This window comes from Sus scrofa, chromosome 10 (assembly GCF_000003025.6).
Source record: "Sus scrofa isolate TJ Tabasco breed Duroc chromosome 10, Sscrofa11.1, whole genome shotgun sequence".
NCBI lineage: Eukaryota > Metazoa > Chordata > Mammalia > Artiodactyla > Suidae > Sus > Sus scrofa.
This window is the reverse complement of record NC_010452.4, coordinates 26970115-26983913: the sequence shown is the minus strand read 5'-3', so window position 1 is coordinate 26983913 and position 13799 is coordinate 26970115. Positions and strand designations below refer to the sequence as shown.

At 35.0% G+C, this 13799-nt stretch overlaps 1 protein-coding gene across 4 annotated transcripts in view; it reads right to left on the bottom strand.

Moving 5' to 3' along the window:
• FANCC (Fanconi anemia complementation group C) overlaps window positions 1-13799 on the bottom strand; it is a 258726-nt gene that overhangs the window by 71358 nt on the left and 173569 nt on the right. For all 4 annotated transcript variants that reach the window (XM_021064601.1, XM_021064599.1, XM_021064600.1 and 1 more), the window contains one exon: window positions 13121-13185. In XM_021064601.1, coding sequence (XP_020920260.1) covers window positions 13121-13185 — 65 coding nt within the window. The remainder of the gene's footprint in view (window positions 1-13120; window positions 13186-13799) is intronic.

Below are 13799 nucleotides of genomic sequence, written 5' to 3'. Positions count from 1 at the left end.
TAAAGAAGACATACAGATGGCCAAAAAAACACATGAAATGCAAATCGAAACAACTATGAGGCACCACCTTACACTGGCCAGAATGGCTGTCATCAAAAAGTCTACGAACAATAAATGCTGGAAAGGGTGTGAAGAAAAGGGAACCTTATTACACTGTGGGTAGGGATGAAAATTGGTACAACCACTATACAAAACAATATGGAGGTTCCTCAAAAAACTAAAAATAGAATTACCATTTAATTCAGGAATCCCACTCCTAGGCATCTACCCAGAGCAAACCATGACTTGAAAAGATACCTGTACTCCAATGTTCACTGAGCACTATTCACAATACCAAAGACATGGAAACAACCTAAATGTCCACTGACAGAAGAGTGGATAATGAAGATGTGGTACATATACACAATGGAATACTACTCAGCCATAAAAAGGAAACAAATAATGGCATTTGTAGCAACATGGATGGACTTAGAAATTATTATGCGAAGTGAAGTTAGTCAGACAGTAAGACACCACCGTCATATGCTATTGCTTATATGTGGAATCTAAAAAAAAAAAAAGGATATAATGAACCTCTTTCCAGAACAGATACCTACTCACAGACTTTGAAAAATCTATGGTTTCCAAAGGAGATGGGTTGGGAGGTTGGGGGGATGGACTGGGGGTTCGGGATGGAAATGCTATAAAATTGGGTTGTGATGACCACTGTACAACTATAAAGGTAATGAAATTCATTGAGTTAAAAAAATGAAAGTTAAAAGTAAAATAAAATAAAGAATTTTACTAATTAAATCACAGATTTGCCTTGACTAAGAATGCCCTAAACTATTAACTAAATTAATCACCATTTTATCTTTGCTGCTACTGCCAGCTGGGGTACCAGCATGGATATCCTTCAGTGGACTCTGTGTCCTGCACCAGGGAATTTGCCCGTATTTTTTGTTTTTTGTGTCTTTTTTTTTTATGTTTCATAATTTTTTTTAAAAATTTTTTTATTTTCCCACTGTACAGCAAGGGGGTCAGGTTATCCTTACATGTATACATTACAATTACATTTTTCCCCCCACCCTTTGTTCTGTTGCAACATGAGTATCTAAACAAAGTTCTCAATGCTATTGTGTTTTTTGTTTTTTAAAAAATCCTTCATGAAGAAACAGTCATGAATTCAGAAATGAACCCACCTCACAAAATGGCCCAATCTAACACAAATGGAAGTTTCTCAGCTATAAAGAAAGGCTCCTCTAATATTTCTCAGCATGCTCTCCTGACTGTGGTCAGCAGAGTTTAAACACTTTTCCGGACTGCTGTCTTCTCCCGTCTAAGAGCGAGAAAGTGAAAAGTACAAATAACTCTGAGAAAAAAGTCTTAAGGGACCAGTGTAATTGAGTAGAGTGTAAAAATATGTAAATAAAAGGAAAACTACTATAGAGAAAAATACATATTAAGCAATCTAAGGCTGATTAAAGGCTTTTTTTTTTATATGAACTGCACCTGCTATTTTGGAAACAAGACCTTAAGGCAGTAAATAATTTATTATTAATATTACCTTTTCGTTTTCTTTATTTTACTAGGTAACACTGCATTTAGGGTTTTTCAGTCTTTTTTTTTTTTTTTTTTTTTTTTTTTTTTTCATTTTTGGCCACCCTGCAGCATATGGAGCTCCTGGGCCAGGGACCTAAGTCACAGCTGTGGCAACACTCACTGGATCCCAACCCATCGTGCCAGGCTGGGAATCAAACCCGTGTCCCAGCACTCCTAAGATGCCACCAATCCCAATGTGTCACATCAGGAACTCCCTGCATTTAGTTTTTAAAAGTCTAATTATAAAATACTTTATGAGGTATGGAAAAACATATCTATTAAATATCAAATGTGTACCCACTGTCCAGATTTTATAATGCTAACATTTTATTAATACTTATATTCGATGTCTTAAAGAAATAAAATGCTTCATTTATAGTTTAAACACTTGTCTCCTCCTTCAGGAGTTAGCACTCCCCTTAAGTGATTTAGATCCTTTCTATTTAGTTTTAACACTTTTACTTTATATTTGAGTATTGTTTTGAAATTTTATACAAGTAATGATGTAAGATATTTTTGTGACTTCCCTGTTATTCTCTTCCATGGGGTCTACATGTCTGTCTTTATGCCAATATAAAACTGTTTTGATGAATGTAATTTTGAATTATGTTTTGAAATCAGGAACTAGGAGGCCTCTGGCTTTGTTTTACTTTTCAAGATTATCTGAGTTATTTGGGTTTCTTTGAAATTCTATATGAATTTTAGGATTTTTTTATATTTCTGCAAAAGAAAAATGCCATTTGGATTTTGACAGAATTGCATCACATCTATAGCCTGCTTTGGGTTGTATGGTATTTTAACAGTAGTAAGTCATCTAATACATGAACACAGGATTTTCCATTTATTTGTGTCGCATTTAATTTCTTTCACCAATGTTTTATAGTTTGCAGTGTACATGTCTTTCACCTCCATAATTAAGTTCATTCTTAATTATTTTGTTCTTTTTGATGCTACTGTAAATGGGTTTTTTTAAAAAAAATTGTTAGTGTATAGAAACACAACTGATTTTTTTTTTTTTTTTTTTTTTTTGGTATTTTTGTCTCTTCTATGGCCACACCTGTGGCATATGGAGAGTCCCAGGCTAGAGGTCTAATCAGAGCTGTATTGCTGGCCTACACCAGAGCCACAGCAAAGTAGGATCCGAGCCACGTCTGTGACCTACACCACAGTCCACAGCAATGCCGGATCCTTAACCCTCTGAGCAGGGCCAGGGATCGAACTCGCAACCTCATGGTTCCTAGTCAGATTTGTTAACCACTGAGCCACAATGGGAACTCCCACAACTGATTTTTGAGTGTTTATTCTGTGCTCTGTAATTTTGCTGAATTTGTCTTTTAGTTCTGTTTTCCTATTTCAGAGTTTTCTGCATATAAGATCATGTCATCTATAAACACAGATTTCACTTCTTCCTTTTAAACTTGCATGGCTTTTCTTTCTTTCTCTTGACTGACTACTCTGGCTAAGACTTCCACTCCTATGTTGAAAAGAACTGGTGAGACAGTATCTTTTGCTCTGTTTCTGACCTGCAAAAGAGAGCTTACAGTATTTCACCACTGAGTATGACATTAGCTGTGGGGCCTTTATATGTGGACTTTATTATGTTGAGGTAGTTTCCTAGTTTAATGAATTTTTTTGAATAAAAAATTAATTATTCTTGTTCATTTTTTTGGCTGCACCTGCAGCATGTGGAAGTTCCTGGGCCAGGGATTGAGCCTGTGTCACAGTAGTGGCCCACACCACAGGAGTGACAATGCTGGACCCTTAACCCACTGAGCCACCAGGTAACTCCTGTTGAATGTTTTCATCATGAAAGGGTGTTGAATTTTATCAGTTTTCTGTATCAACTGAAATTATCATGTGGTTTTGTCAATAATTCTGTTAATATGGTGTATTACATTGATTGATTTTCATATGTTGAACCATCCCTGCATGCTAGGAATAAATCTCACTTAGTCATGGTGCACAATCTTTTACATGTGTTGTGGAGTTTATTTTGCTGGTATTTTGTTGAGGATTTTTGCATCAATATTCATCAGGAACATTGTTCTTAATTTTCTTTTTTTGTAGTATTGTTGATTTTGGTATCAGGGTATCACTGTCCTCATAAAGTGAGTTTTGTAGCAATCCCTTCTCTTCAAATTTTTGAAAGAGTTTGAGAAGGACTGGTGTTAATTCTTTATATTATTCAGTAGAATTACCCAGTGAGGTTATCTGGTCCTAGGCTTGTCTTTGTTGGAGGTTTTTGATTACTGATTCTACCTCAGTACTAGTTATAGATCTGTTCAGATTTTTAAATTCTTAATTCTGTCTTAGCAGGTTGTATATTTATAAAAATTTATTCATTTCTTGTAGGTTGTTCAATTTGTTGGTATATAAATGTTCATAGTCTGTCTTAGGATTCTTACCATTTTTTGGCATCAGTTGTAATATCTTCTTTCATTTCCGATATTTGAGTCTTCTGTTTTTGCTAACAGATGTGGGTTAGCTAAGGGTCTATTAATTTGTTGACCTTTTAAAAAACTCCTTAGTTTCTTTGATTGTTTTTCTATTCTCTAGTTTATTGCTATTACAATCTTTACTTTTTTCATTTTTTCCATAATTTTGGGTTTAGTTTGTTCTTTTTCTAGTTTGTTGAGGCATTAAGTTAGGTTGTTGACTTGAGATTTCTCTTTTAATGAAGGCATTTACCTCTTAGTACTACCTTTCCTGCATCCTGTTATTTTTGGTATATTCCATTTTTGTTTTCATTTGTCTCAATATATTTTCTAATTTCCCTTGTGATTTTTTCCTTGACCCATTAATTGTTCAACAGTATATTATTCAATGTGCACATAATTGTGAATTTTCCAGTCTTCCTCCTATTATTGATTTTTAGTTTCATAACGTCATAGTTAGAAAAGATATTTGGTATAATTTCAATCTTAAATTTGTTAGGACTTGTTTTGTGGCCTATGTGATCTATCTTGGAGAATTTCTACATGTGCTTGAGAAGAACATGCATTCTGCTCTTCTGAGTGTTCTATATATAACTATAATGTCCAATTCATCTATGATTTTTTCAAGTTGTCTGTTTCCTTATTGATCTTTGGTATGGTTAATCTATACATTATTCAAAGTGGGTACTGAAATCTCCTATTATTATTGTGCTACTTTCTATTTCTTCCTTTAATCAAAATTTGCTTCATATACTTTTGTGCTCTGCTGTTAGGCACATACAAATATAATGTTACATCTTCCTGGAGAATTGATCCTTTTATCATTATATAATGTCCTTCTTTGTCTCCTGTAACAGTTTTTGACTTAAAGTATACTTTGTCTAATATAAGCATGGCAACCCCTGCTCTTCTGTGGTTACCATTTAGATGGAATATCTTTTGCAACCCTTTGATTTTCAGCTTATATATGAATGAGTCTCCTGTAACAGCATATAGTTGGATATAGTTTTTAATCCATTTAGTCTCTTTTTAATTCATTTATGTCACTTTTGATTAATCTATTTACATTTGAAGTAATTACTGATAAAGAAGAACTTACTATTGTCCTTTCATTGTTTTCTGTATGTCTTATAGTTATTCTGTCCCTCTTTTTCTCACTTGCTACTTCTGTTTCATTGAGATATTTTTAGTAGTGATATGCTTTGATTCTGATCTTATTTTCATTTGTACAGGAAATATATACTTTGCATAACTTAGTGATTCACAATTTTTAAAGGTTATACTCTATTTATATTACTCCAATAGTTATTATAAAATATTGGCTATATTATCTGTGTTACACAATGTATCCTTGTAGCTTATTTATTTTATATATAATAGCTTGTACCTCTAAATCCTCTAGCCCTATCTTGCCTCTCCCTACTTCCTTTTCCTCACTGGTAACTACTAGTTTGTTCTCTGTATCTCTATGTCTGTTTTCTTTTTGTTATATTAACTTGATTGTTTTCTTTTTTAGATTTCACATATAAGTGATATCATACAATATTTGTATTTCTCTGTCTGACTTAAATCACTTAGCATAATACCTGGTCCATTTATGTTGTTGCAAATGGCAAAATTTCATTTTTAATGACTGAATAGTATCCCATTTAAAAGAGCCACCAGTCCCTCCCATCAGGAAGCCTTCAGCAAGCCCCCATACCAACTTCAGCCACGAGGGGAGCAGACACCAGAAGCAAGAGAGGCTACAATGCTATTGCCTGCGAAAAGGACACCATGCCAGAAACCTATAAAAATGAAAAGACAGAGAACTATAACTCATATAAGGGAGAAAGAAAACTCCCCAGAAAAACAGCTAAGTGATCTAGAGATTCTCAGCCTCCAGGAAAAAGACTATAGACTGTTGATGCTGAAGATGATGCAAGACTTTGGAAATAAACTGGAAGCAAAGATGGATAATTTACAGTTAACACTGAACAAAGAAATACAAGATTAAAACTTAAGCAAGTAGAGATGCAAAATACAATAACTGAGATAAAAAATTCATTAGAAGCAACCAACAGCAGAATACAGGAGAAGAATGAATAAGAGAGGTGGAGGACAGATTAATGGAAATCATGGATGCAGAACAGAAAAGAGAAAAAAGATTGAAAACAAATGAGGAGAGTCTCAGAGAACTCTGGGACAACGTTAAATGCATAAACATCTGTATTACAGGGGTGCTAGAAGGAGAAGAGAGAGAGAGAGAAAGGGACAGAAAAAATATTCAAAGAGATAATAGCTAAAAACTTCCCTAACATGGGAAAGGAACCACTCACTCGAAATCCAGGAAGTGCAACAAGTACCATATAAAATAAACCAAAGGAGGAATATTCCGAGACACATATTAATCAAATTGACCAAAATTAAACACAAAGAGAAAATATTGAAAGCAGCTAGGGAAAAGAAACAAATAACATACAAGAGAACCCGGTTAAGGTTATTGGCAGAAACTCTGCAGTCCAGAAGGGAATGGCATGATATACTTAATGTGATGAAAGGAAAAAACCTCCAACCAAGATTACTCTACCCAGCAAGGCTCTCATTCAGATTTGAAGGAGAAATCAACAGCTTTACAGATAAGCAAAAGCTAAGAGAAATCAGCAAGAGAAAACCTGCTTTACAACAAATACTAAAGAAACTATTCTAGGCAGAAAAGAAAAGGCCACAACCAGAAACAAAAATATCACAAATGACAAAGCTCACCAGTAAAGGCATATATACAGTAAAGACAGGAAATCATCCACGCACGATTATGCTACAAAAATTAGAAATCATTAGAAAAGGAGGGTACAAATGCAGGACACTGGAGATGCACTTGCAATTAAGAGACCAACAACTTACAACAATCTCGTATATATATAGACACCTACATCAAAACTTCATGGTAACTGCAAACCAAAAATCTACAAAAGATACACAGACAAATAAGAAAAAGCAATCCAAGTACAACCCTAAAGATAGTCATCAAATCACAAGAGGAGAGAACAAGAGAAGGGAAGAAAAAAGAGCAACAAAAACAAATCCAAATCGATTAATAAAATGGCAATAAGAACATACATATCAATAATTTCCTTAAATGAAAATGGACTAAATGCCCCAACTAAAAGACACAGACTGGCTGAATGGATACAAAAACAAGACCCATATATATGCTGTCTTCAAGGAACCTACTTCACTTCAAGGGACACATGCAAATTGAAAGTGAGAGGATGGAAGAAAATTTTCCATGCAAACGGGAATCCACAGAAAGCTGGAGTAGCAATACTCATATCAGACAAAATAGACCTTAAAATGAAGACTATTTTAAGAGACAAGGAAAGACATTACCTAATGATCAAAGGATCAATCCAAGAAGAAGATACAACAACAGTAAATATATATGTGCCCAACACAGGATCACCTCAATATATAAGGCAACCGCTAACAACTTTAAAAGGAGAAACTGACAAAAACACAATAATACTGGGGGATTTTAGCACTCCACTGACAGCAATGGACAGATCATCCAGACAGAAAATCAACAAGGAAACACAGGCCATAAATGAAGCATTAGACAAGATAGACTTAATAGGTACTTATAGGACATTCCATCCAAAAGCAACAGAATACACATTCTTCTCAAATGCACACAGAACATTCTCTAAGATTGATCACTTCCTGGGCTACAAATCAAGCCTCGTTAACTTTAAGAAACTGAAATCATATCAAGCATCTTTTCTGACCACAACACTACACTATTGGCAATCAACAACAAGAAAAAAAACTGCAAAAAACACAAACACATGGAGACTAAACAACATGCTACTAAACAACCAATGGATCACTGAAGAATCAAAGGGGAAATTAAAACATACCTAGAAGCAAATGACAACAAAGAAACAACAGTCTAAAACCTATGGGATGCAGCAAAAGCAGTTCTAAGAGGGAAGTTTACAGCAATCAGGCCTACCTCAGGAAACAAGAAAAAGCTCAAATAAACAACTTAACTTTACACCTATAGCAGCTGGAGAGAGAAGAACAGACAAAACCTAAAGTTAGCAGAAGGAAAGAAATCATAAAGATTAGAGCAGAAATAAATGGAACAGAAATGAAGAAAAGGAGAGAAAAGATCAATGAAACAAAATGTTGGTTTTTTGAAAAGATCAACAAAATTGATAAACCCTTAGCCAGACTCATCAAGAAAAAAAAGAGAGGAATCAAATCAATAAAATTAGAAATGAAAAAGGAGAAGTAACAGCAGACATCAGAGAAATACAAAGGATCATAAGAGAGATTATATGCAACTATAGCCAATAAAATGGAAAACCTAGAAGAAATGGACAAATTCTTAGAAGAGTACAATCTTCTAAGACTAAACCAATATGAAATAGACAAGATGAATGGACCAATCACAAGTACCGAAATTGAAACTGTGATTAAAAGACTTCCAACAAACAAAATCTAGGACCAGATGGTTTCTCAGGTGAATTTTATCAAACATTTAGAAAAGAGCTAACACCTATCCCTTTGAAATAATTCCAAAAAATTACAGAGGAAGGAATACTCCCAAACTCATTCTATGAGGCCACCATCACCCTGATACCAAGAGCAGACAAAGATACAACAAAAAAAGAAAATCACAGGCCGATTTCGCTGATGAACACAGATACAAAAATCATCAACAAAATACTAGCAAGCTGAATCCAACAATACATTAAAAGGACTGTATACCATGATCAAGTGGAATTTATCCCAGAGATACAAGGAATTTTCAATATCTGCAAATAAGTGTGATACACCACACTAACAAACTGAAGAATTAAAAACCATATGATCCTCTCAATAGATGCATGCAGAAAAAGCCTTTGACAAAATACAACACCCATTTCTGATTAAAAAAAAAAAAAAACCTCCAAAAAGTGGGCACAGCGGGAACCTACCTCAACATAATAAAGGCCACATATGACAAACCCAGAGCTAATATCATTCTCAATGATGAAAGCTGAAAGAATTCCCACTGAGATCAGGAACAAGACAAAGATGTCTGCTCTTGCCATTACTATTCAACATAGTTTTGGAAGTCCTAGTCTAGTCACAGCATCAGAAAAGAAAAAGAAATAAACGGAATCCAAATTGGAAAGGAAGAAGTAAAACAATCCCTAATTGCAGATGACATGATATTATACCTAGAGAATCCTAAAGACTCTACCAGAAAACTGTCAGAGCTCATCCATGAATTTGGCAAAGTTGCGGGATACAAAATTAATACACAGAAATTGATGGCATTTCTATATACTAACAACGAAAGATCAGAAAGAGAAATTAGGGAAGCAATCCCGTTTACCATCACATCCAAAAGAATAAAATACCTAGGAGTAAACCTACCTAAAGAGACAAAAGATCTGTACTCTGAAAACTATAAGACACTGATGAAAGAAATCAAAGATGACATAAACAGATGGAAAGACATACCATGATCTTGGATTGGAAGAATCAATATTGTCAAAATGACTACACTGTCCAAGGCAATCTACAGATTCAATGCAATCCCTATCCATTTACCAAGGACATTTTTCACGGAACTCAAACAAAATATTTTAAAGTTTGTTTGGAAGCACAAAAGACCCAGATTAGCCAGACATCCTTAAAAAGAAAAATAAAGCTGGAGGAATCAAACTCCCTCACTTCAGATAGACTACAAAGCAATAGTCATCAAAACCGTATGGTGCTGCCACAAAGATAGAAATATAGATCAGTGGAACAGGATAGAAAGCCCAGAATTAAACCCACGCACCTACAGTCAACTCATCTATAACAAAGGAGGCAAAAATATGCAATGGAGAAAAGAGAACCCCTTCAATAAGTGGTGCTGGGAAAACTGGACAGCCACACGGAAAAGAATGAAATTAGAACACTCCCTAACACCATATACAAAAATAAACTCAAAATGGATTAAAGACCTAGATATAAGGCCAGACACTAGAAAACTCATGAGGAAAACATAGGCCAAACACTCTCTGACATAAATGACAGCAACATCTCAGATCCACCTCTTAGTTCCGCCTCTTAGAGTAATGACAATAAAAACAAAAATAAACAAACAGGACCTAATCAAACTTAAAAGTTTCTGCATGGTAAAGGAAACCCTAAACAAAACCAAAAGACAACCCACGGAATGGGAGAAAATATCTGCAAATGAAGTGACTGACAAGGGATTCATCTCCAAAATTTATAAACACCTTCTGCAGCTCCATGCCAAAAAAACAAACAACCCCATCAAAAAATGGGCAGATGATCTAAACAGACAATTCTCCAAAGAAGACATACAGATGGCTAAAGAACACATGAAACAATGTTCAACATCACTCATTATTAGAGAACTGCAAATCAAAACCACTCTGAGGTACCACCTTACACCAGCCAGAATGGCCATCATCCAAAAGTCTACAAACAATAAGTGCTGGAGAGGGTGTGGAGAAAAAGGAACACTAGTACACTGTTGGTGGGACTGTAAATTGGTGCAACCACTGTGGAAAACTGTGGCGATTTCTCAGAAAACTAAAAATAGAATTACCATTTGATCCAGCAATCCCACTCCTGGGCATCTATCTAGAGAAAACCATGATTGAAAAGACACATGTACTCCCATGTTCACTGCAGCACTATATCCAATAGCCAAGACATGGAAACAACCTAAATGTCCATTGACAGAGGAGTGGATCCAGAAGATGCGGCTACATATACACAACGGGATATTACTCAGCCATTAAAAGGAAAGAAATAACAGCATTTGCAGCAACATGGAGGGACCTAGATATTATCATGCTAAGTGAAGTCAGTCAGACGGTGAGACACCAACATCAAATGCTATCACTTAAATGTAGAATCTAAAAAAAGAACACAATGAACTTCTTTGCAGAACAGATACTGACTCACAGACTTTGAAAAACTTATGGTTTCCAAGTGAGACAGGTTGGGGAGCGGGGGGATGCACTGAGGGTTTGGGATAGAAATGCTGTAAAATTTGATTGTGATGATTGCTGTACAACTATAAATGTAATAAAACTCATTGAGTAATTAAAAAAAAAGAAATATCTGTGAATACCTTCATTTTCATTTGTCATGAGTTAATATTCAAGAGTGCAATTGATAGGTTGAATGGCAAGTGTATATTTAACTTTACAATAAACCACCACTGTTTACCAACATGGTTATACCACTTCACATTCTCAAAAAGAGTGTCTGAGAAACCCAGTAGTTCCATATGCTCTGCAGTACATGCTGACGTGTGTTTTAAATTTTAGTCATTTGAGGAAGTGTACAGTGGTATCATATCTTTTATTTTTCTTGTTTAATCATTTTTTACTGTGGTAAAACATACATAATAGGTATCATTTTCATCATTTATAATTGGTAACCATTTTAAGACATTAAATACATTCAACTGCTGTGTACCCATCACCCACAGTCTGTACTCAAAGCTTCCCATCATCCCCAGCATAAACTATGTACCCATTAAATGATAACTCTATTCCTTCAAGCCCCTGATAGCCTCTATTCTGTTTTCTATCTCTATGAACTTGCTTATTATTGCTTATTGCTTACCTCATATAAGTAGAATCATACAGTATTTGTCCTTCTGTGTTTGTCCTATTTCACTAACTGTGATATTTTCAAGGTTCATCCATGTTCTTGCACCGAGTAGTGCTCTCTTGTATTTTTATACCGCATTTTGTTTATCCATTCATCTGCTGATGGGCACTGGTTTGTTTCCACCTTTTAGTTATTATGAATAATGCTGCTATGATTCCTGGTTTACAGATATCTGTTCAAACCCCTGCTTCCAATTTTTTTAAAAAAATATATTCTAAGGAGTGCACCTGCTAGGTCTTACGGTAACCCTTACGTTTAACTGTTTGAGGACCTGTCAAACTGTTTTCCACAGGGCTGTACCATTTTACAGTCTCATCAGCAATATATCAGGGTTCTACTTTCTCCACATCCTTGCCAACATCTGCCATTTTTCATTTTTGTTTGTTTCTTTTTAAAACTAGAGGTATCTAATGTGCTTATTGACTAGTTGTATATCTTTGGAGAAATGTCTAGTTATGTTTCTTACCCATTTTGAATTGAGTTTTTTATTGTTATTGAGTTTTAGGAGTTTTTTTTTTTAATATTCTGGGTGTCAATCCCATTTCAGATATATTATTTGCAAATGTTTTCACTCATTTAGTAGGTGTGGTCTTTTTCTTTTTCTTTCTCTTTTTTTTTTTTTTGTCTTCTTAGGGCCACACCTGCAGCATATGGAGGTTCCCAGGCTAGGGGTCCAATCAGAGCTACAGCTGCTGGCCTACGCCACAGCCACAGCAACACGGGATCTGAGCCACATCTGTGACCTACACCACAGCTCACGGCAACACCAGATCCTTAACCCACTGAGCAAGGCCAGGGATCAAATCTGCAACCTCATGGTTCCTAGTCGGATTGTAAACCACTGAGCCACGACGGGAACTCCAAATTTTTTTTTTTTAAATCACAAATTTCCTGGGTCCCTAGATTCTCTTAATGATTTGTTAAAGATGAAATGTTCACCAATAAAAACAATTTTGAATTTCTTCACATTAGTGAAGAAACATTTTGTAATGTGACTGACTGCCTTTTTATTTGTCTGCATCTATTTGATTTGTTTAGTCTAGATTTTGGAATATTACGTTTCTTAAAATAGGCCAGTTGTACACAAGTATCTGTTGCCTTGTAAATATTTTGACTGTGTGTGTGAATGATAAAACACTCACACTGAGCTGTGCACGTCTTTCTTTTGTGTTCCATACTGTATATAAGGGTGCCTAAGAGACGCTGCATGATCTATGGACTTGAGACTTGAGAGAGCAGTGATTAAAAAAAAGAAAGTTTGATAAAACTTACCAATTTGCAATTACAGTCCATGAAAATCATCTCTCCATATAGAATATAACCATAACTATGAACATGCATTCATGTTCAGGAATTATAAAAATTTTCTCTCATAACTGAACTGATACATTTTGAAACTTGAGAAGAGGGATGTTTAGTTTAACACCTACCGCCTCTGAGTGTTAAATCCATTAAGATGATTCTCTCTGAGTTCAGACACTAATGATAAAACCATCTGTAAAACAAAATCAGTTGCAGGTTAACTCACACTGCAAACAGGATTACGTCAGTTCTCTTTTCCTTGGTGTGAGTGATATTTCCGTTGAGATTCCCTGCTCTCCTCCCCCACCAATCCTCTCCTTGTGCTTTGTCAAAGTAAAAAGCAGGCAGTGCCAAGTCACATTTACTGGTAATTTGGCTTTAGGTTTAATGTCTGTTACTTCGTATTCCTATTTAAGCAAATGAATAATAGACAAGCCATTAATTCCCTCCAAATTAAAACCAAACCTATTACAAATAAAACGATGTTAGCATTAGCTTATTTTTTTCTTTCTTAACTTAGTTCTCTATTTTTAAAAATGCTCTTCAGGTATAAAGCTTCCAAAAGACCAGAATAGTTAACAAACATTAAAAGTCTCCTAACATTTTTTTAGAAGAGCTATGTTAAGGTCATAAGTTAAAATTTCTTGAGTGGCTAGAATTTAAGGCAGACAAAAACAGCTTGAATACTAAGATGTAAATACATAATACTATTTATGAGGTTATTATTTATTGAATGTTTTGCTTTAATATAAAATTCCTATCAGATTCTTTTTGAATACTATTTGTCTAATAGTAAAAGGCTGTGTT